Below are 19,816 nucleotides of genomic sequence, written 5' to 3' on the forward strand. Positions count from 1 at the left end.
ACAAGATTTAAGCTCCAGAATTGAACATAGCAGCAGTTCTGACTGCTAAAGAAAGGTGATCATTTGTCCAATTTGGACATGTTGAACGTTTTGGGCGTCTCCGGGAGGTGTTTAATATGACGGATCGGTAATTGCTAATTGCTTGCCATGCCAGCCATTCCTTATCAACCGTTTCGTTGGAGTGCTTCCTTGAGTGATGAAGCCACTTGGAGAGCACTCTGCAATATTTGCACTGTCACTGAATATTGTATATCAATCAACTTGAACAAAGTTCAGGGGCCACTCGCCTGTGTTTGGTCCCATGTTGTTCTGCGGTGCATCAGGCGATGAATGGCTCACTGAAAATGTACAATTTTATTTTACACCACGTTTCCCCTTTTTGTACGATCTTCTTTCATTATATGACCCACCACTTCAGCATAGGTAAATACATAAATTTTTTTTCTTTTTTTTTAAAGTTTCTTCAACCGTTTTGTTTGAGTGCTTTGTTAAGCTTCGATCGCGAAACCACGTTTCGACAGTGGAGTTGGGAAGACAAAATAAATTAGATGATTACAAAGAGTAAAAATGTTTAAGTTGTTACAACGTAATGAATTGCCACATTATGGCAGGATAGCCGAGAAGTACGCACATTCACTATAAGCTGTCGATCCTGGGTTTGAATCACGACCCAACTATAAACTGTCATCCCGGTGTTTCACAGGCAGGTTGATTCATCAGTGTGTGGTGTAGTCTGTCGGATGGACAATGAACTGGGCATCACATCTGCCAGAATCCCCCTCTCCTTCCTCTCCCCCTCTGCACTCTTGGCCCCTCTCTCTCCCCCCTCCCCTCTCTCACCCCTATCCCACCCCTCTCTCTCTCCCTCCTGTCTCTCCCAACCCTCTCCCTCTCTCTCCCACCCCTATTCCTGTCTCTCCCACCCCTATCTCTGAGCAAGCATGCATGCCGGCAGGCCTTTGCCAGGTAGATAGCGCGAGTTTTAAATGCTCTCACCCAGTTTTATATAGAACCCAGCAGTTAAAAAGAAAATTTTGCTGTTTGGGTGGATTTTATCACCCTTTCCTTCCCTGACCCTCATGCTGCCTTCCCCTCCTTGCCCCTCATGCTGCCTTCCCTCCACCTCTTCTCATGCTTACCACCTCCCCTCTTCACCTCTCATGGACATCTCCCGGCGGTCTCCACGTGCTGTATTAATGTACCCAATTTTGTTCAATCCTGTAAAGCCCCTTCCACCCCCGCCATTCTTCACAAATCCCACTACCAAATGCAAGTCCAAAACTCACCTCACGCTTACCTCCTCCTCCTTCCCCCATTGTCCTCACTCCCACCCCCACTTCCAGGAGTGTATCGCAATGTTTGGTGAGGCGTCGCTCTCCCCACCCCCCCCCCCACACCCTTTCCTTGCTCTTCCACCCTTCTTAGCTCCCCCCTTCCTCACCCCTCTCCTCTCTTTCTTCCCCTCCCCTCCATCCTCTCTCCCTCCTCTCCCTCACTCTCCTCTCTCCCTGTCCTCCCTCCTCTCCCTCTCCTTTATCTCCGTCTTTCTCCCTCCTCCCCCCCCCCCCCTTAGCGATATTCCCGTCAGCAAATCAACGGGTTGTATTTGCTAGTTGGAAATAAATGACAAAGCATTTCATGCAGCATCATACCATTAACATACTATCGTGTTTAATTATGTCAGAGCATTTCTTCCCAGTTGGAGCACAAATGACTCGACTGCGAATGCACTTTCTCAATAAGGGAATCGTAAAGTCCAAGAAATCCTGTGGCCATGTTAGTGTGAAGTTCCAGCAACCTCTCCTACATGCCTGTTGGGGTGGATAAGTTTTATTTTTTTCGACCTTGTAAACTTTCAATCTGAGGCTTATCTCTGGCAATGTGTGGAGGGATTTGTATGTTTGGGTTGGCAAATTAGCGTTGCATATCCAAACCTGCATGCAAATGGGGCTACATGAAGTCCAATCCAACCAGCCTAACTGGTTTAGCTATCTTGGGCCACCTCTGCCAAGTAGTCAAGCAAGGAGTTTATGGCCTGGAATCTAAAGCTCACAATACCTTTGGAACAAAGATCATGTGATTCATCTCGTTGGCATACAAATTATTCATCATGTATACATTTTCAAAAGTGCAATGGCAATGGCTGTCGTTGTTCCACCGTTTTACTTTGCTCAGTTTGGTTCAGTGTGATAATTGAGCCAACAAGAGAGTTGATCTGCTCATCAAAAAAATTTTTTTTAATCTTTTGCTTCAACTTATCTCTCAAAAAGGCTGACAAATAAGAACAAATAGAGTCACAAATGTTACAGAACAGTATGTTGTGAAGAGTGATGTGAGCACACAAGTATTTACAAACAGAAGAAAAAAAAAGTCTGACGTTTGACCTTTGACCTATTGACGCCATAATCTAATCAGTTCATCTTCGCATCATTATATATCATTATACCAAGTTTGGTCAAAATCCCGTCACTGGTTCACAAGTTAGCCCGTAACAGAATGTTTACCTAATATGACCTTTGACATTTGACCTATGACCCCAAAATCTAATCAGCTAATCTTTGCACCATTATTGAGACTTTTACCAAGTTTGACTTAGACCCCTTCAGCCGTACTTAAGTTATCGTGGTAACGAAAACCTATCACGGAAGCACAGACGGACAACCCCAAAATGTAATGCCTGCGGCGACTTCGTCAGCGAAGACATAAAGAGTGCTTGATGTAGAAAAATGTGTTAGATTAGATAATTGTACTGGTAGAAGTCATGGACTTTCTGGATCATGATTCGAATGTTAGGGTTATTTTTATTATTTGAAGGTGAAGTGACACTTATATCGTATATTTGTCATTTTAACTTCAATTTATTATTATTATTTCCAGATGTATCCATGACGAAGATGATAATTCACACTCGGTAATAATGCAACCCAATTAGCTTTATGTCGAACAACACGGGGGAAGGCAATATAGCAAAGAGGAAGAATGGTTGCCTCCAAGTTGTCTCGGACATGTTACAATCATAGGATACAATATCCTTTTTTTAATTCTAGAGTACAAGGTTCAACTGATTCTGATTCTCAGGCCAAAACCTGTTATGGTCAACCTTTAAAAAACAAAGTCCTGCCAACATCCTATAAATAGATTATTTTATGCATCTTCAAAACTTTCTGTGGACAAAAACATATTCCTAACTTTACCATGTAATTACATTTAAACAGTGAGATATAAACGTGCCCCACAAAAAAGCAGTTCGCAGCTGACAGGTCTGGAGATAACGAGCTACAAGGTCACATGGAAAATGATGTCCCATTACGTTTTACATCACGAGTTATCAAATGTAGTAAATATGATTAAAGAGATTGTTGACATTGAGCGCTACAAGTTTGTTTACCATTCCGCCATATCAATTTGAAACCGAAAGAGAAGCAGAAGTTCAAGGTAACCAGTGATAGTTCTGATATTTATGAGAAGAGATGGGCCTAAGGATGGGGACGACAAAGGGAACATCAACCATAACAACGAGACTCTCCATACTCACTGGTACAAGCTCCATCTGACATATTTATTTGGGCAACCATATTCTGATACAAGGAATAAAATATTCAAAAAGTTAAACACTGAAAACAAACAGTTGTTCACACTCTAAAATTAAATATTTAGCCACCCTCACCCCCCCCCACACCCCCACTGTGCGCAGTGGAAACAGGGTTTTGCAATTGTGTGTGTGCGTGCATCTGTCCAGGCCAGAACTCGTTTTATCATTTGAGTTTTTGACATCAAATTTTTAACAAACCTTTATTATGAGAATATGGAGAAAATAATTAAGAATTAGGTCAAAATGTGAAAGGGCAAAGTCATAGTGACTATAAATGGCCCTTATTAGCCCCACCGTGGCCCGTCAAGCGTGAGACAGCACGTTTTATTAATTGCTTCCGTGTTTCTTTATTTATTTAACATTGAGCTTCAGTATATGTCCCTCCAGGCCAGAAAAGTGTTTTTGAACCAATTGAGATTTTGTCATCAAATCTTTGACAAACCTTTATAATGAGAATATGGAGAACACAAATGAATAAAATGTACAATTTATTTTAACTGTCGTTTTCATCAAGTTTATTTTGAGTACAAAGCAGGTGCAGACGGGCCATTTTGAGATGCTTTCTATTTAATATTGAAATAGTCAAAACATTATGTGTGAAAGACAGTTTTCACGATGAAAGAAGAAACTGTAAAAATGGTACATGCACTCCCCTATAACAACACATCATTTTGATGAGGATTTGAGGCAAAATGCCGACTTCGTGATTTGTACTGTAACTCCAGTGATGCACACAGCCCTGACAGTTCTGCCAGGCAGAGAGGGCAAAAGCTGATAGGGTTTTAGGTTGTATTCATAGAGGGATAAATTAAAATTCAAAAAAGGTTGTGATAAAACTGTACAGGAATTTAGTGAGGCCACATCTAAAATATTGTGTTCAGTTTTGGTCACCATATCTGAGAAAGGACATCGCTGCCATTGAGAGGGTACAGTGTAGGGTTACTAGATTTATCCAAGACATAGCGAGACTAAGCTATGAGGAGCGGCTCAAGCAGACAGGTTTTTTTACATAAGAAACTGAGTGGACCTGATGGAGATGTTTAAGATAATGAAAGGTGTGGACAGTGTTAGGACCAGGGACCATAGCATGAGAGTAAAGAAGATGAGATTTATGGCAGTTTTAAGGCAAGGGTCTTTCAGTCAAAGAATGATTAATGCATGGAATGGTCTTCCGAGAAAGGTAATGGTAGTAGAGGGGTGGACAGCTTTAAATTGGAATTAGATAGGTAACCTGGATGCATTGGAGATGGAGCGGGTAAGGAGATATTGGCAGGACTTGTAGGTGGATGTGGATGGGTGATGGATACTGTGGTTGGTGCAGCTCAGGCATGATGGGTTGAATGGTTTCCTCCTGTGCCCAAGTTCCTTGTTTGTATCCTTGTGTGTGTATCTATTTATTGGTGTCAATGTGCATCCATGTTCATTTTCAACACCTAGATTCCAGCTTTAACTTTTTAGTTTCAAAGAAAGCTTCCACTAAATATACTTTACTAACTCGCTTCATTCTATCATGGGAAAGTCGGAGCAAATTGAACATGGAAAGGATCAGGACATAACCATAGACTTACATCTACCAACTAGACTGCATGCTTCCCATTCAGCACATGCAAATCAGATGCAAAAACATGAGAAAGCTTGTCTGCAATCACCAATCCGGGCAACCAAGCTCAAAGATGTGTGCACCCAGATGATGGGTGCACCCAGATGTGCCGATGCGTTTACAAGTGAAAACTGTGGAAAAGGCAATTTGCTCTAATCCACTAGTTCTACATTATTAACTCGGTCTCCCTGCCTTTTTCAGCATTACATGCATTTACATTCTCTGTTGAAGGTCCAGTACAGTACACAGTAGTGGGAATGAAGGAAAGTTTGTAAATTATTAATTAAATGATGGATTTCATCGAATACAATAACCCAGTGATTCCCTGTGAAATGCTCAATGTAAAATCATATCTGGCATTGTGTATTGATGTAGCACTCAATTTGAGGTAGCAATTACGAGATAATTAATTGATATTTCCACCTTTATTGCAGTCAGATTATATAGATGGTTGAACAGTATTCGAACCCACTCCGCCAGCTCTCCTGCGCCCTTCTCAGTCCCCCCCACCCCCACACCCTCAAGCAACGCTGGGTAACCCTGCTAGTTATGAATATATTTAGGACCGAAAACTTGCTGACACTCAAAGGAACACAAACACTGAGTTGATCGTGGCACAATGAATGGGTCCCCCCATCACGCCCACGTACTTACATTCGTGTTATGTTAAAAAGGCTTCCTAAAACCAGTCTGACTCTTCACTAGGTAAATTAAACTCATATTTACTTCTTCGATTATTCACTTCAATTTTGAACTAATGCATGATTTAACCAAGTCGTCGATTGTTTGGATTAAACAATGTTGATGTTAGTCAGTCTACGACTATGGTTAACTTTAACATGGTCATGGTCTTGTAGTAAAATGTGACTAACTCGTTATCGTTTTACGTTATGTATTCTATGATGACTAACTCTTCCCCTCTCCCTCACTGCACTCTCGCCTCCTCTCTCTCTCTCTCTCTCTCTCTCTCTCTGCCCTTCCCTCCCCCCCCATCCCCTCTCTCACCCTTATCCCACCCCTCACTCTCTCTCCCCTGCCTCTCCGACCCTGATTCCTATCTCTCCGTCCCCTCCCTATACTACTCACTGATGAAAGGAAATTCCACTGTTTCTCCTCCTTTGGTTGGTCCAACTGTAGCAAGTGCAGCTTTCCGGCATCTTTCAAGCACTTCAGATGCAATTTTGCCTGGAACAATGATGGCGGACAAGCATTCTAATCTAGCCCTGATTTAATCTAACTACGCCCTCCAGTGGTTGAAATGTAACTCTATGGATGTAACGGAACAAAAGGAACAGTGGAAAGAGAGGGAGTGAGGGAAACACACCAACAGCAGTGTTGACGGACAAAACAGTGGGAGACTTGGACAAATAATGTGTGTGGAGAAGAATGAGGGGTAGGGAGGATGCATGGGCTGACAAGATGGATACAGAAGCAACCTCTGGAAATTAGAAAAGAGGTGGGCCTGGGTGGAAATTAGAAAAGAGGTGGGCCTACGTTAATCGCCGTAGAAAGAATGATGGTTTTGGATAGGAGATGATATGTGATGGTGGTGAACAGCTGTCTTGAAGGGAAGAATGCGGGAAGAGTGAGATTGAAGAGAATGTGTGGAAGAATGCCATGATAACGAAGAAGAGAACGAATCAGTGGAGATGAGCAGTGATTCTGGATTTTGGGAGTTTCACCAGAAGGTGAAAGCTGGTGGCTTGTGTGCGCCCTGCAAAAACTTAGAGGGAGATGGAGGGGAGGGGTGGTTACAAAGCACAGAGAGAGCAGAGTGTGCAAGATGAGAAAAGAGGTGATAGACGACAGAGACCACCAATCTGTCTGCGATGTGAAAGTAATAGGCCCAGAGAATCAGCTTCATCACGGGAGATTTCATTGATCTTGTGGGCCTTGATTTCCACGGTGTCAAGCTGAGCAAGGTGTGAGGCAGGGGCAATGGCCCAGAAGGGAGAGCAGTACTCTATCAAGCTCCGGATGAAGGCCTTGAAGGTGGATAGGAGTTAAAGTGTGCCAAGGAAGAACTTTACACAACGTTGGAGGCCCAGTTAGAGATTGGCTTTGGAGGCCAATTGATAAATATTGCTTGCCCCAGAAAGATCATGGCTGAGAATGAGACCTAAAAGTGTGAGTAACAACTTCTCCTTGAAGTTTGTTAACCCTTTGAACCCTAGCGGCTGGGAAAACGGCTACTATTCAGACCTCCATATACCCGAGCGGCCGGATTTTTATCCAGGGAGCCTGGGGTGGGAGAGCCAAAAGTCCAAGGTGCTCAGGGATCAAAGGGTTAAGAAAGTAGATGGAGGATTTGCCAGACGGTCCTTTCAGAGAAAGATAGAGAGAGAGGGAGTGTGAGTGCGTGGGTTTCTCAGGATTGAAAGACATATTCCAAGTGTTTTAATAGCTTGTGATTTTGTCAAGGTCTGACGAGAGGAAAGAGGCTGCTGCCTACCTGTTTGAAGGATGAGGGATGTCACGGCAAAGGGTAGAATGACCAAAGAGATAAAGAGGATTTTCCAGAAAGTAAGAGAGATCGTTGATGAAGATTCAGAATAGGACGTGGCCCAGAATAATGGTGATGACGGCCTTGACGGGTGGAGAAGATGAGAGAACCCTGTTGAGAGCCATATACTATATTGTTACGGCTGTGGAAATTTGCAGACCACCATAAAGGACGTTAGATCAGTTATGACGATAAGTATATGTGTAGTTAGATTTCCCCACCGTTGTTTAGAGGGAATTTCCGTGTTCACAGGGCTGCGATCCTTTGAGTTAGCCGTTTTTCTTTTCTCTATCATTATTTTGGACCAATCATCCCCCAACAACCAAATCGCCACCACCAACATCATTCCCAAACAACTACAACTCAAACACCACCACCTTCGCCTCTTTACCTCCACAACTCCACCCCGCAAACATCGCTTCACTGCCATTCTCAAACGACGCCCGCCAACAACCAAATCGCCACCACCAACACCCTTCCCAAACCACCACAGCAAACTCCCACCACCTTCGCCTTTCTACCGAACGTCGTGCCATGGGTTGTGAATGGGATCCTTTCAAAGAAGAAACCGGATCAGGAATGAATCACGCCAACTTTTCATCCATTCAATGGCTGAGCATCAGGTGGTGTAGCCCCGCCTCCGAACCTGCTGTGATCCACAAATTTGCATATGCGCTCCTCCCCCGGCCTATATACAACGCAGCTCGCGGCAGTGAGTCGGCAGTCAAGTCGGGTCTGGAGAGTGGCGGTCTGGAGGGGTCGGAGAACAGGACGGAGCTCGAAGAGGCAGACGGCGGCAGTGTCGGTGCGGCAGAGTCGGGAGACGGAGCTCGGAGCTGAAGTCTTAAGGCTGAGTGGGGACCGCTGCCGGAGAAGGGGCGAAGCGGAGGCCACAGCCAGGAGGAGTTCGCCAGAGCCAGTGCGGTCCAGAGCGTCAACTCGTTGGACGGAGCGTCAGCAATTCCCCTCTCCCTTACCGAGCTCCGCACTAAGAAATCGCCAGTAACCCCGTCCGTTCCCCTCCCCAACCGTGGTGCCAAAGTTGATTTTTACATTGGCATTTTTGTGTTTGAAGACCTTCGGAAAAGGTTTTTTTGTATGCTTTATTTACAATTTTTCGACAATACTGTATTTTCTGGCGTATAAACCGCACTTTTTATCGGCAAAAAAGGTAAAAGTTGGGGGTGCGGTTTAATACACGGGTGTAGAAAAAAAAAACATCAGTTTTAAAAATGATCAATGCTGAATTTCAATTATATTCCAAATGAACACTTTTGTAGCAGTCGGTACTGTTGTGAAGCTCAATTCTGGAGTTAAAATTTTGAAAATTGGTTCAGGTTCAGAGTTTGTCTCGCATTTTATTAACTGTGTGCGGAAATTAAATTTTTTAAAAACTGGACACACCCGGAGTTTAGGTGTGCGGCGTATATAGAGCCTCGCAAGCTCTGAAAACATCATTAAACACAATAGAAGAAGAAAAGAAGAACACCTGGTCTCTCATCAAAAGAAGAATTATTCACAATAGCTGGAGTGCAATTATTAAGCAACCACCTCAAATAAGCCTGCGTGGCAAGCTTCCCTCGTACGTCATGTTCCAGATGAAGACACTGCCCAAAGACAAGTTTCCAGCCGGCGGCGTCATTGTACGTGCACAGCAGACGGGTGGAGAGATGAGGGACTTGTAGTGGTGACGATCCTTTTACTTACATGCATCATTTTCTACATGAACATTCGATGCAGGCAGAATCAATCCACCAAGCTTGTTCCTTACACGTTGACGCTATGCTCGGAAATGCTGGAAATCGCCACAAATGAACTTTCAGATTTCCTGGACTTGGTATTTTCATCAGTTGAAAATCAACATTTTGTGACGTGTTTCCTGCAGGGATTGTTGACCCAGATTCCGTGGAGCATTGGCCACATGCATCTTACTTGAACTTTCACCATTACTGCCGTTGCTACATTGGCTTGGCTACATTATGTTGACTTGGAGATGGCCGGCGTTCATCGTAAGGATGAGAAAGGTTGACCTTCCGATGATCTGTGGCTGGATCGTCAAGGTGTGGGAGGAGATACCGTCGGACATCATCAAGCGAGCATTTCTGAAATGCTGTATCTCCAACAACATCATTTGGGAGGAGGAGGCTGCAAATGACGGTGACAGCGACGTGGACTTGCTCTACCATGATTCGGACAAGGAGTTACGTGCCATCTTCGACGAGAAAAGCATTGACGAGGATTTCCTCGGGTTTAGCTGAAAAGCTTCATCAAACCCAAACGGCCCTTTTCAGGGCCACAAATCCACACGAAACATGTATGATACTTGTATGAATCTCTTTTCTTCCTTTTTTGAGGAACAAAAAAATATCCTCTTTATAATATTATAAAATAAAAATAAAAACTTCTCGGTAACCTCTCCTCTCTCTTCAACTTCTTGAAAATGAGAATAAGACTGTTGAATAAAATTAAGCGGACATGGGAGTAAGCATGTTGATACCTCCGTCACTTTCTTCTGTAAAAAGTTAATGTCCAAACGTATTTACATCTACATCAGAAAATAAAATGATCAATATATTCATTTATTTTGAGGGTGAAAAACATGGGTGCGGTTAATACGCCAGAAAAGTTTTTTTTATTTATTTTTATTTTTGAGGATGAAAAACAGGGATGCGGTTAATGCACGGCCGCGGTTTATACATCGGAAAATATGGTGGTGTATTGGTTGTGAGGTAGAAAGAAGGAAAGTCAATCGTGCATCAGTAATTCAAAAATCAGACGAAAGAAAATGAGAAAAAGAATGAGGAATATTTCCAGTCGGAAAATTATATGCTAAAAAGTTATTTATGCAGAAATAATTAGTTGAAAAAAAAACAATAAAATAAAAGAGAGTAAAGAATTGGGCAATGGAATTTCATTTAAAAAAGGGATTAGAAGAGAAAAGTTTACTTGGCTCAGCCTCAAAAGAAACTTACTCTTCATGTAAAGGAAGCTTTCGAAGTTAGAAGGTCCTGTTGTGGAGTAGATAGTGTTGCGTTGAGCTGCTAGCTCCTCGTCCTCATCCAAGCTCTGATCAAAGTCTTGCTCCACATCTCCTGCCTACATACATGCATGCGTTCAGTAGAACATAACAGAATCTAATGCGAAAGTGAAAAGTGAATGCCAACAATAAACATGACTGTCTCACCGTTCCTTGTTGTCTGTCAGAAGAACATGTACTCCAAAAAGAGTTGCGGTATGTACCCACAGAGTAATGGAAGTCCCGGCTCGTGGACTGACTTCTGTTGGCAGAATATCGCAGTGGCAGCTCCAACGATGTGTCAGTGGAAGTCAGTGAGCCTTCGGTTTCAAGATCAAAGTCGAGACCTTGAGGTGTGCCACAAATGGAAAGCGGGCCTTCGCTTGGAGGAGTAGCTGATAAAGCGGCACTTACTCCGAAGCTACTCAGGCTTGGAAAATTTGGTGAAGACAGTCGAAATCGCTCACGGACCCATTCAAAAGACCCACTTTTTAAGTCCATGTCCTCAACACTACTAACCGTGTTGGTGTTATCATTTGTTTTCAGCTTTAGTGGTGACTCCTTGTTTTGCTCTTCACTGCCTACAAATCCTTCATCCTCTTCATCCGAAATAATAGTGTTGATTTTACGGTGCCAAAGACCATTGCGTGGTATGCTGTCAGCAGGGGTAGCAGTAGCTCTACTGGACAGGTTTTGTTTGCCAAGTGACTCCCACATGTCATTGCACTGTTGCAGGTTCGTCCGTGTTGGCTGTGGAGACCTTCCTGGCAACTTCTCCGACTCCAGAATTTGGTGGATATTTTCCAGCTGTAAATCCTTATTCTTGAGGCTAAAGAAAGGACAAAATTAATAAATGAAGAAATTTTTCAGGGGTTTCGTTTCTTTCTGTTTACGTTATTTTTTTTTAATAGATTCTTTGCTTAATTTTACATTTAATTTCACCTTTTGAACACCTTGTTGAGGATCCGTGTTTGGCAACTTCCTTCTCGAATGCTCATCCGTTTCCAGCTGCTCATGTGTGTGTTGATGTTCCAATCACCGATTGTTGCACATTTCTTTGTTCTCTGTGCTCGGTAGTATCTCTGTATTGTGATGGCTGCTGTCCTCAGTGAAATATAATGGCGGCGTTTGACGATTCCGCGAAACCAGGCTTGTAAGCGAATGACGCCAGCCTTCTGTCGACAAAACTTCCTCCTGAGGAATTTGAGTGAGAGGTGGTGTATAGATTCAAGTCAACTTTGTTAATCTCTCAAAATCATTTCACGTGTTAATATTCACATCGGTGACAGTTTTTCATGGTTGTATTTTTATGCTAATTTTTGGATCACACATGGTGCAACAGTTTCAGGTAATTGACTAATTTCCTGTGAGTATTTTAGGGTTTTGTGAATGACCTTTATAGCAAATTAAAAGCAGACCTTGCGAGGAAGGCTAATATGCAAGCCTGGATGATAATAGCAGCTTGATGCCTTTTGGAATCTTGATTTTGTGGCACTTTCTGGCCTTTGGTTGAAGCTTTTGGTGTGATCTGAAAAAGGAGTCATCACAAAAAAATTAAAAAAATAAAGAGACAGCATCACATCTGTTAGAATAATCACAATATTTTGTGGCTCTGGATGACGTGCTTTTTCGTACAACTACATTTATTTTGGTTTACCGTGTAATGCAGTGTGTTGGTCACGGCAACCCCAGAGAAAGCACACAGCGACAAGAGATGCCTATTGCCAAGACTCAGTTCTGGGCAATGCAACTTGTGTGGCAGATGAATCAAGTTCCTTTGCGTGCACACACACGAGATCCTGGGTGTAGAAATTGACAAAAGGAGGTGGGGACACGAATAAATAATTGCTTGCTCTGTATAAACGTACTGATCGATATGTCAAAGATGAAAATAAGTTATAAAGTGCAATGGCAGTCATTTAATTCGAGAGAAAGATATTATAAACTACAATGCAAAGTAAATCAGACCAGATCATAGTCCATTTTTAGCTCTTCATGCCTGTGAAAAGCCATGTTGGCTTTGTGGTTCGGGTGGCTGGCTTAGGATCTTATGGTCCTGAGTTCAAGCCCCGTTGGCTGCTGAATTAACACCAGGTGGGGTTGACTCAGCCTGTCATCCTTCTGAGGTCAGTGGAATGAGTACCAGTGTGTACTGGTTGAGGGGCACAGCATCAGCGGCACAGCCACGCTTCCAAGAAATGATAGCTACCCAGTAGCCAAGCTGCCATACGCAAGAACAAATGCCTGTGACATTCACGTCCCAGTACTCTTACCTACTGCAGCAGCTGGCATTGCTATAGTTATGTGGGAATACTAATTTATGCAGTGAAGCTCAAGCAAGGAATTGGTTTGGTAACAATAAATCATGCGAAAAGATGCAATGTATCATTAACAATCACAACTGATATGCAGATGTCTTTACACACAAAGCAGAACACCACCTGCTTAACACTGCATGAGGACGGCAGTTGCTTTGGTCACCGGTCACCACGAAACCCATACGAGACAACGTCGTGACAAGTATGCTACCACCTGATATTTCCTGCTACTCCAATTGACCATTTGTGATCCGAATAGTCCATTTATTGAGGTTGTTTGTGTATCGTACTGGATTATTCTAAAATTCTGTGCCAGTTACCTGTTGGTCTGATTTGTCTAAAAATTAAAATGTAAAAGGAAATATGTGACTTCAGTTATAAGGTCCTTCATACTTGTGCAAATAAGCCTGGTGTTGGCTGAACAGTTAAGGTGGCTGGCTTAAAATCTTAGGGTCTTGAGTTTGAGTCCCTGTCGCACCATTGAAATAACACCAGGTGGGTTGACTCAGCCTGTGATCTTTCTGAGGTTTGGCAAAATGAGTATCAGCCTACTGGTAATGGGTAGTTCTCAATAATATACATCCTGGACTGGAGTATTATCAGAATGAAAATTGAACACAATGACCTTAGCATTCTTCATTCTTGCTCCTCTTTTCTATTCAGCACGTGGCTGTGGGTAGCATCATTTGCTGGGGGCACAATTGGCCACTGAGGAAGTTGCCCCTGTAGGTTAGAGCAGGAATTTGTAAGTTAGCCATGGTGTCGGCGATAGCACGCCGACAATTCACGAAGGACACCATGAGATCTTTAACGTCCATCAACTAATGCAAGCAGATGGGACACCCAAGTTTAACGTCCATCCGGGAAGGAAGGCACACGCACACACATTCATACCTTGACATACCTGCAAGACACCAGGATGGGAGTTTAGAGTTCGGACGGTATTCAAACCCAAGTTCAGAGGAGAGTGTGTATAGTTCTAGGCCATCCTGCCCGCCCAGTTGTTGTGTTAATTTTGTGAAACACAAGTCATTAGTGCCGGCATTGGTTTTGATATATTATCTTTGTTCTAATCTCTAAACATTTATGTACTTATTAATATACAGGAAATATGTAATGTTTAACCAGAATTTATTGAGGGCATTGTTTGGATTTTGCTACCACTTGTTTGCAAGTATTATATTTGCAATTCATGGAGCGATGTGCTTCAGATAAGAAATGATAGATGCACAGTTGGCACACTGCAAGCTCAAGCAAGATGAAGCAAGGTGAAAAGAGAGAAGCAGAGAGACTGAGAGACTGAGAGGTGAGAGGTCAGAGACAGGTGGGAGGGAGAGAGAGAGAGACTTTGACTTTTATGTCCTGTTATTACAAAAGTATAAACCATTTTACAAAGCAAATTTAAACAAAAGAAACAATTCTTGAGGCACCATTTGCTCAAGCTGTGTCAGAAAAACAATGAAAGTTCAAGGATCAATAATATTGCAACAACTTCACCAAAAAAATGTGAACTTCGTTCTCAACACATTTACACAAGACACCACCACTGCACCATAAGTCTCCAAACACCGGAAGACTACCCATGTTTACATGATATGCATGTTCTAGTTTTATACGAGCAGACACCATGCCTTTGAAACAATAAAGTGCATTTTCATTTTTCTTATTTACCAATCTGGCTTTTCTGGTCTTATAAATTGTAAGCTTAGCAATTCCAAGTAAAAAATTCAAAAGCAAAACCACAGATTTGTTTCCAGTGTTGAGAGCGAGCCCATAGATAGAGATTGGAAAGGAAAAAATAATTTTAAATTTACAAAAAAAATCTGACTCAGGTACAGAAACAGAGGTGACAGCCTCTTGCACTCAATAAACGCATCATTCAGATTTTTGTTACTCATACAGAAGCGCCATGAATTAGACACAGAGGGGTTAAACTTCTGCAGTAAAACCTGTGTGGCCAGGGCTTGATGGACCAGTCTCCAATTTAAGTCTCCCGTGCGACCAACGGTCAGAGATCAATACATCACCTTCCAATTGGGAGTGAGGAAAGCTCCTGCAGGTAAAGCCTCTTTCCAATGGTTTCTTAACGGTGTCGTACAGCCCGGTAAACACACTTCTCGACAAATTCCATATATTGTTTTTTTTTCCCCATGACGTGGAACACACCAGACTCGTCACTGTTTGAAGAGAACACGTCATGGTGTTTTTGGACGGTGATTGAAAGTTCAGGAAAGTTTAGGTGAAAATCCACTTCTTCACTTACCCCATTCCACCCAATATTTAAATGTAGAAAAGTCTGGGTTACTATCCTCATGACCTCACCCACTACTCTCTCAGGCAACCATCGCTTCAAGGAAGGCTCCATAAGATCTCACACTTTATTTTCTTCCACTATTTGTAAAGAACTTGATGAAGGATCGGCTGGAAGATATTCCAGCAAATAATAAGTTTGGGAATAGTGGTTCATGCACAAATTTCCTGGCATCATAGGAGATCTCTAGCCGCTGCACTCCAAGAGCTTGCCAAGTATTCAGAAGGGATTGATGAAACGCAGGGAGCCGAGCTCTCTCGACCTGCTTCAGGTCCATGAGGAAGACTTCCCGGTCATAGTCCAAACCACCTGTTTGCTGAAGCAAGGTATCGGTGAGAGGACGTCAGGACACGACTTCACCGTATAGTAGACATTTTATTGCCATGAGTCGAAAAGCCATTATTTGACTAGAGATGTGCACCAAGTTTTGGCCACCAGACATTCTTGGCCTGCACAATACATCTGGCTTGAGCCAGTGGTGGCCTCCCCAGAAAAAAATCAATCAGACTTTTCTGAATGCTTGTGATCACAGCTTGAGGAGGTTGGAGTGCGATAACCTTGTGCCATACGGTTGGAAGTATCAGGTTATTAATGATCGTTACCCACGCCTGAAGTGACAAGAACTGGAGCATTTCTTTCCACCTTGAGAGTTTCTGCTTAATGTTATCTAGGAACCCATCCCAATTCTTTTGCATATAGCATGTAGTTCCCAAATGGATTCCTAAGTATTTAAACCCATCAGTTTTCCATAACATTCCTCCTGGAAGAGTTTGGAGAAGTGCAGATGAGGAGAGTGTATTTGGGTGTAGCCAAAGAGCTAAACTCTTGTTCCAATTTACTCTTGCTGATGAGGAAAGTTCAAATTTGGCAATACAATGGGATAGCTCACTGACATCTTTTGTGTTTTTGACCACAGCACACAGGTCATCTGCATAAGCTGAAGTTACAATGTTAGGAATGTTTGACAAGGATAACCCAGACAATGAGGTGCGAAGGAGAGCCAGTAGGAGTTCAACAGAAAGTGTGTACAACATGCCTGACAGTGGACAACCCTGATGGATACCACGCTGAAAAGGAAAGGGATGACACAAACTATTATTTACTTTTAGCAGGCATGATGCATTTCCATACAAAAGTTTTATGCAAGATATGAATTTTTCCCCAAATCCTGCTCTAGTAAGGACCGCAAATAAGAACGATTGATCCACACTGTCAAAGGCTTTTTCCTGATCCGGGAGTAACAACCCAAACCACGAGGCACGGTTTGACCGATGGCAATCGAATCTCGAACCAAAAAAAGACTGTCATAGATGAATCGTTCAGGTATGCAATACGTTTGGTTATTTCCAATCAGGAGAGAGATGACATTTTTAAGACGCATTGCAAGCACTTTTGATACAATCTTGTAATCAGTGTTTAGCAATGACACAGGCCACCAGTTCCTAATCTGCTGCAAATCCCCTTTCTTTGGGAGGAGACACAAAACCGCTCTCCTGCAGCTCAAGGGCAATTCACCCTGATCTCGGCTTTCAAGTAGGGTCTCCATTAGAGCAGGAACCAAAATGTTCCAAAAAGCTTTGTAAAATTCAGCAGGAAGTCCGATAAGTCTGGGGGCTTTACCGTCCTCAAGCAGTTTTGATGCCGCAGTGAGCTCCTCAAACGAAATGTCACATTCGAGTTGCTGTTGTTGCTCTCGAGAAAGGGATGGGAGAAGTTCAATCACCTCATTTATAATCATTTTGTCCACAGTTCTCGGTGTAAACAGATTTGAGTAGAAATCCTGCATTGAGTGTTTAATGTCACTCTGGCAAGGCAGAACACCGTTAGGAGAGTGTAAACTGCGAATCTGCCGAGAGGTCTTGACGGCCTTCTCAAGGTTGAAGAACTCCTTATTTGTAGTCTCCTGTTGAATTCTGCTCATCCGAAGATGAACCATTGCTCCAGCCACACGCTCCTTGACTTGTTCAGCCAGTAGAGTCTTTATTTCCACAAACTGCTGATAGTGATCACTTCCACTGGATGTTCCAGCTTCTTGTTCATATTTAAGTACATCTTCTTTGAGAGTACTTATCAACCCAGATGCATTACTGGTGGCATGTGAGCAATATTGTTGACAGAAAATCCGAATTTGGGATTTTGTACAGTCCCACCACTGTCGAATATTAGAATAGGAACACTTTTGTTTTTATAACTTCTTCCATACCAGTCTGAAGGCATTTTCAAACTGTACATCTTGTAATAGTTTAACATTGAAAGTCGAGTATGCACTGTTACAACAATGAAAGGGTAACATAGATTCCATTACAATCAGGTGGTGATCAGAAAAGCCAGATGGACTGATGCATGTTCTCTGAACCAGATTCACCATTCCCTGGTTTACATACAATCTGTCCAGTCGGCCCATGGTTTACCTCGTTCTTTGAACAGCACTACCCATGTATATTGGTGGGTGTTTGGATTTTGCAGACGCCAAACATCCCGAAATTTAAATTTTTGTACAAGTTTTGCCAAAACCATTGCACTGGGTGGATGGGACTCAGGAGTATTCCTGTCCAGTCGGGGGTTGAGTGTGTAGTTATAATCTCCCCCCATACAAATTAGACTAGTCAAGTCAACGGTGTTTAAAAAAACCTGCTAACTTTGGAAGGAATAGAATCCTTTCAGCAGTGTCGCTGGGGCAATACACATCAATAACACAATTTTTTTGATTACTGCTAATCAATTCCACAGCAATTAAGAATCCTTTACAGACCACCCTACAAGAAATCTCCGAGGGTTGGATTCTCAGGTGCATGACAATTGCCACACACCTGCCTTAGCATCCTCAAAAGGCACTGGAGAGAAAAAAAGGCAACCTTTAGAAATCCTGCACCACTCGTCCTCACAAGGTTGGTTGGTGTGTTTAGAAATCCTGCACCACTCGTCCTCACAAGGTTGGTTGGTGTGTTTAGAAATCCTGCACCACTCGTCCTCACAAGGTTGGTTGGTATGTTTAGAAATCCTGCACCACTCGTCCTCACAAGGTTGGTTGGTGTGTTTAGAAATCCTGCACCACTCGTCCTCACAAGGTTGGTTGGTATGTTTAGAAATCCTGCACCACTCGTCCTCACAAGGTTGGTTGGTATGTTTAGAAATCCTGCACCACTCGTCCTCACAAGGTTGGTTGGTATGTTTAGAAATCCTGCACCACTCGTCCTCACAAGGTTGGTTGGTATGTTTAGAAATCCTGCACCACTCGTCCTCACAAGGTTGGTTGGTGTGTTTAGAAATCCTGCACCACTCGTCCTCACAAGGTTGGTTGGTGTGTTTAGAAATCCTGCACCACTCGTCCTCACAAGGTTGGTTGGTATGTTTAGAAATCCTGCACCACTCGTCCTCACAAGGTTGGTTGGTGTGTTTAGAAATCCTGCACCACTCGTCCTCACAAGGTTGGTTGGTATGTTTAGAAATCCTGCACCACTCGTCCTCACAAGGTTGGTTGGTATGTTTAGAAATCCTGCACCACTCGTCCTCACAAGGTTGGTTGGTGTGTTTAGAAATCCTGCACCACTCGTCCTCACAAGGTTGGTTGGTATGTTTAGAAATCCTGCACCACTCGTCCTCACAAGGTTGGTTGGTGTGTTTAGAAATCCTGCACCACTCGTCCTCACAAGGTTGGTTGGTGTGTTTAGAAATCCTGCACCACTCGTCCTCACAAGGTTGGTTGGTATGTTTAGAAATCCTGCACCACTCGTCCTCACAAGGTTGGTTGGTGTGTTTAGAAATCCTGCACCACTCGTCCTCACAAGGTTGGTTGGTATGTTTAGAAATCCTGCACCACTCGTCCTCACAAGGTTGGTTGGTATGTTTAGAAATCCTGCACCACTCGTCCTCACAAGGTTGGTTGGTATGTTTAGAAATCCTGCACCACTCGTCCTCACAAGGTTGGTTGGTATGTTTAGAAATCCTGCACCACTCGTCCTCACAAGGTTGGTTGGTGTGTTTAGAAATCCTGCACCACTCGTCCTCACAAGGTTGGTTGGTGTGTTTAGAAATCCTGCACCACTCGTCCTCACAAGGTTGGTTGGTATGTTTAGAAATCCTGCACCACTCGTCCTCACAAGGTTGGTTGGTGTGTGTCTCTTGCAACATTAAAATATCGATTTTTCCTTTCTCAAACACCTGTAACACCTCGAGGCGACGCACACAGCTGCGGTCTCCATTTATGTTGAGGGATGTTGAGGGATGCTACCTTCATTTACTTCTTTTTTTTAAAACACTATAACTACTCTTGGAGTTCTTTTCCGGCCTTAGTGGCACACTTCCTCAACCGCTGGAATTGAGGTTCTGAGATTCTGACTTGCTGAATCATATTTTTCGCAGTTTCTAGAAAGGCATGGAGATTCAGGAAAAAAATCCCGAATTCTCACATGCCTTTTCCTGAAGGTTTCATTTAAGAATCTAATCATTCCATCTTTTGTAACTACGGTGTCGCCA

General features: G+C 43.1%; 1 protein-coding gene across 6 annotated transcripts in view; it reads right to left on the minus strand.

Moving 5' to 3' along the window:
- The window catches only part of LOC147024160 (unconventional myosin-X-like), a 76,565-nt gene that overhangs the window by 27,822 nt on the left and 28,927 nt on the right, over nucleotides 1-19,816 (minus strand). For 3 of the 6 annotated variants that reach the window (XM_085883794.1, XM_085883793.1, XM_085883792.1), the window contains exons 3-7: nucleotides 12,369-12,510; nucleotides 12,130-12,239; nucleotides 11,654-11,905; nucleotides 10,880-11,540; nucleotides 10,668-10,791 (exon numbers count right to left, since the gene is read on the minus strand). In XM_085883794.1, coding sequence (XP_085739920.1) covers nucleotides 10,668-10,791; nucleotides 10,880-11,540; nucleotides 11,654-11,905; nucleotides 12,130-12,239; nucleotides 12,369-12,510 — 1,289 coding nt within the window. Of the gene's footprint in view, nucleotides 1-10,667; nucleotides 10,792-10,879; nucleotides 11,541-11,653; nucleotides 11,906-12,129; nucleotides 12,240-12,368; nucleotides 12,511-12,710; nucleotides 12,933-13,654; nucleotides 13,753-19,816 lie in introns of all 6 variants that reach the window. The other 3 variants (XM_085883795.1, XM_085883797.1, XM_085883796.1) reach the window with 3 other exon arrangements.

The sequence above is a fragment of the Eptatretus burgeri genome, chromosome 6, assembly GCF_056783735.1.
Source record: "Eptatretus burgeri isolate ZD-2024b chromosome 6, Ebu_testis_v1, whole genome shotgun sequence".
Taxonomy (NCBI): domain Eukaryota; kingdom Metazoa; phylum Chordata; class Myxini; order Myxiniformes; family Myxinidae; genus Eptatretus; species Eptatretus burgeri.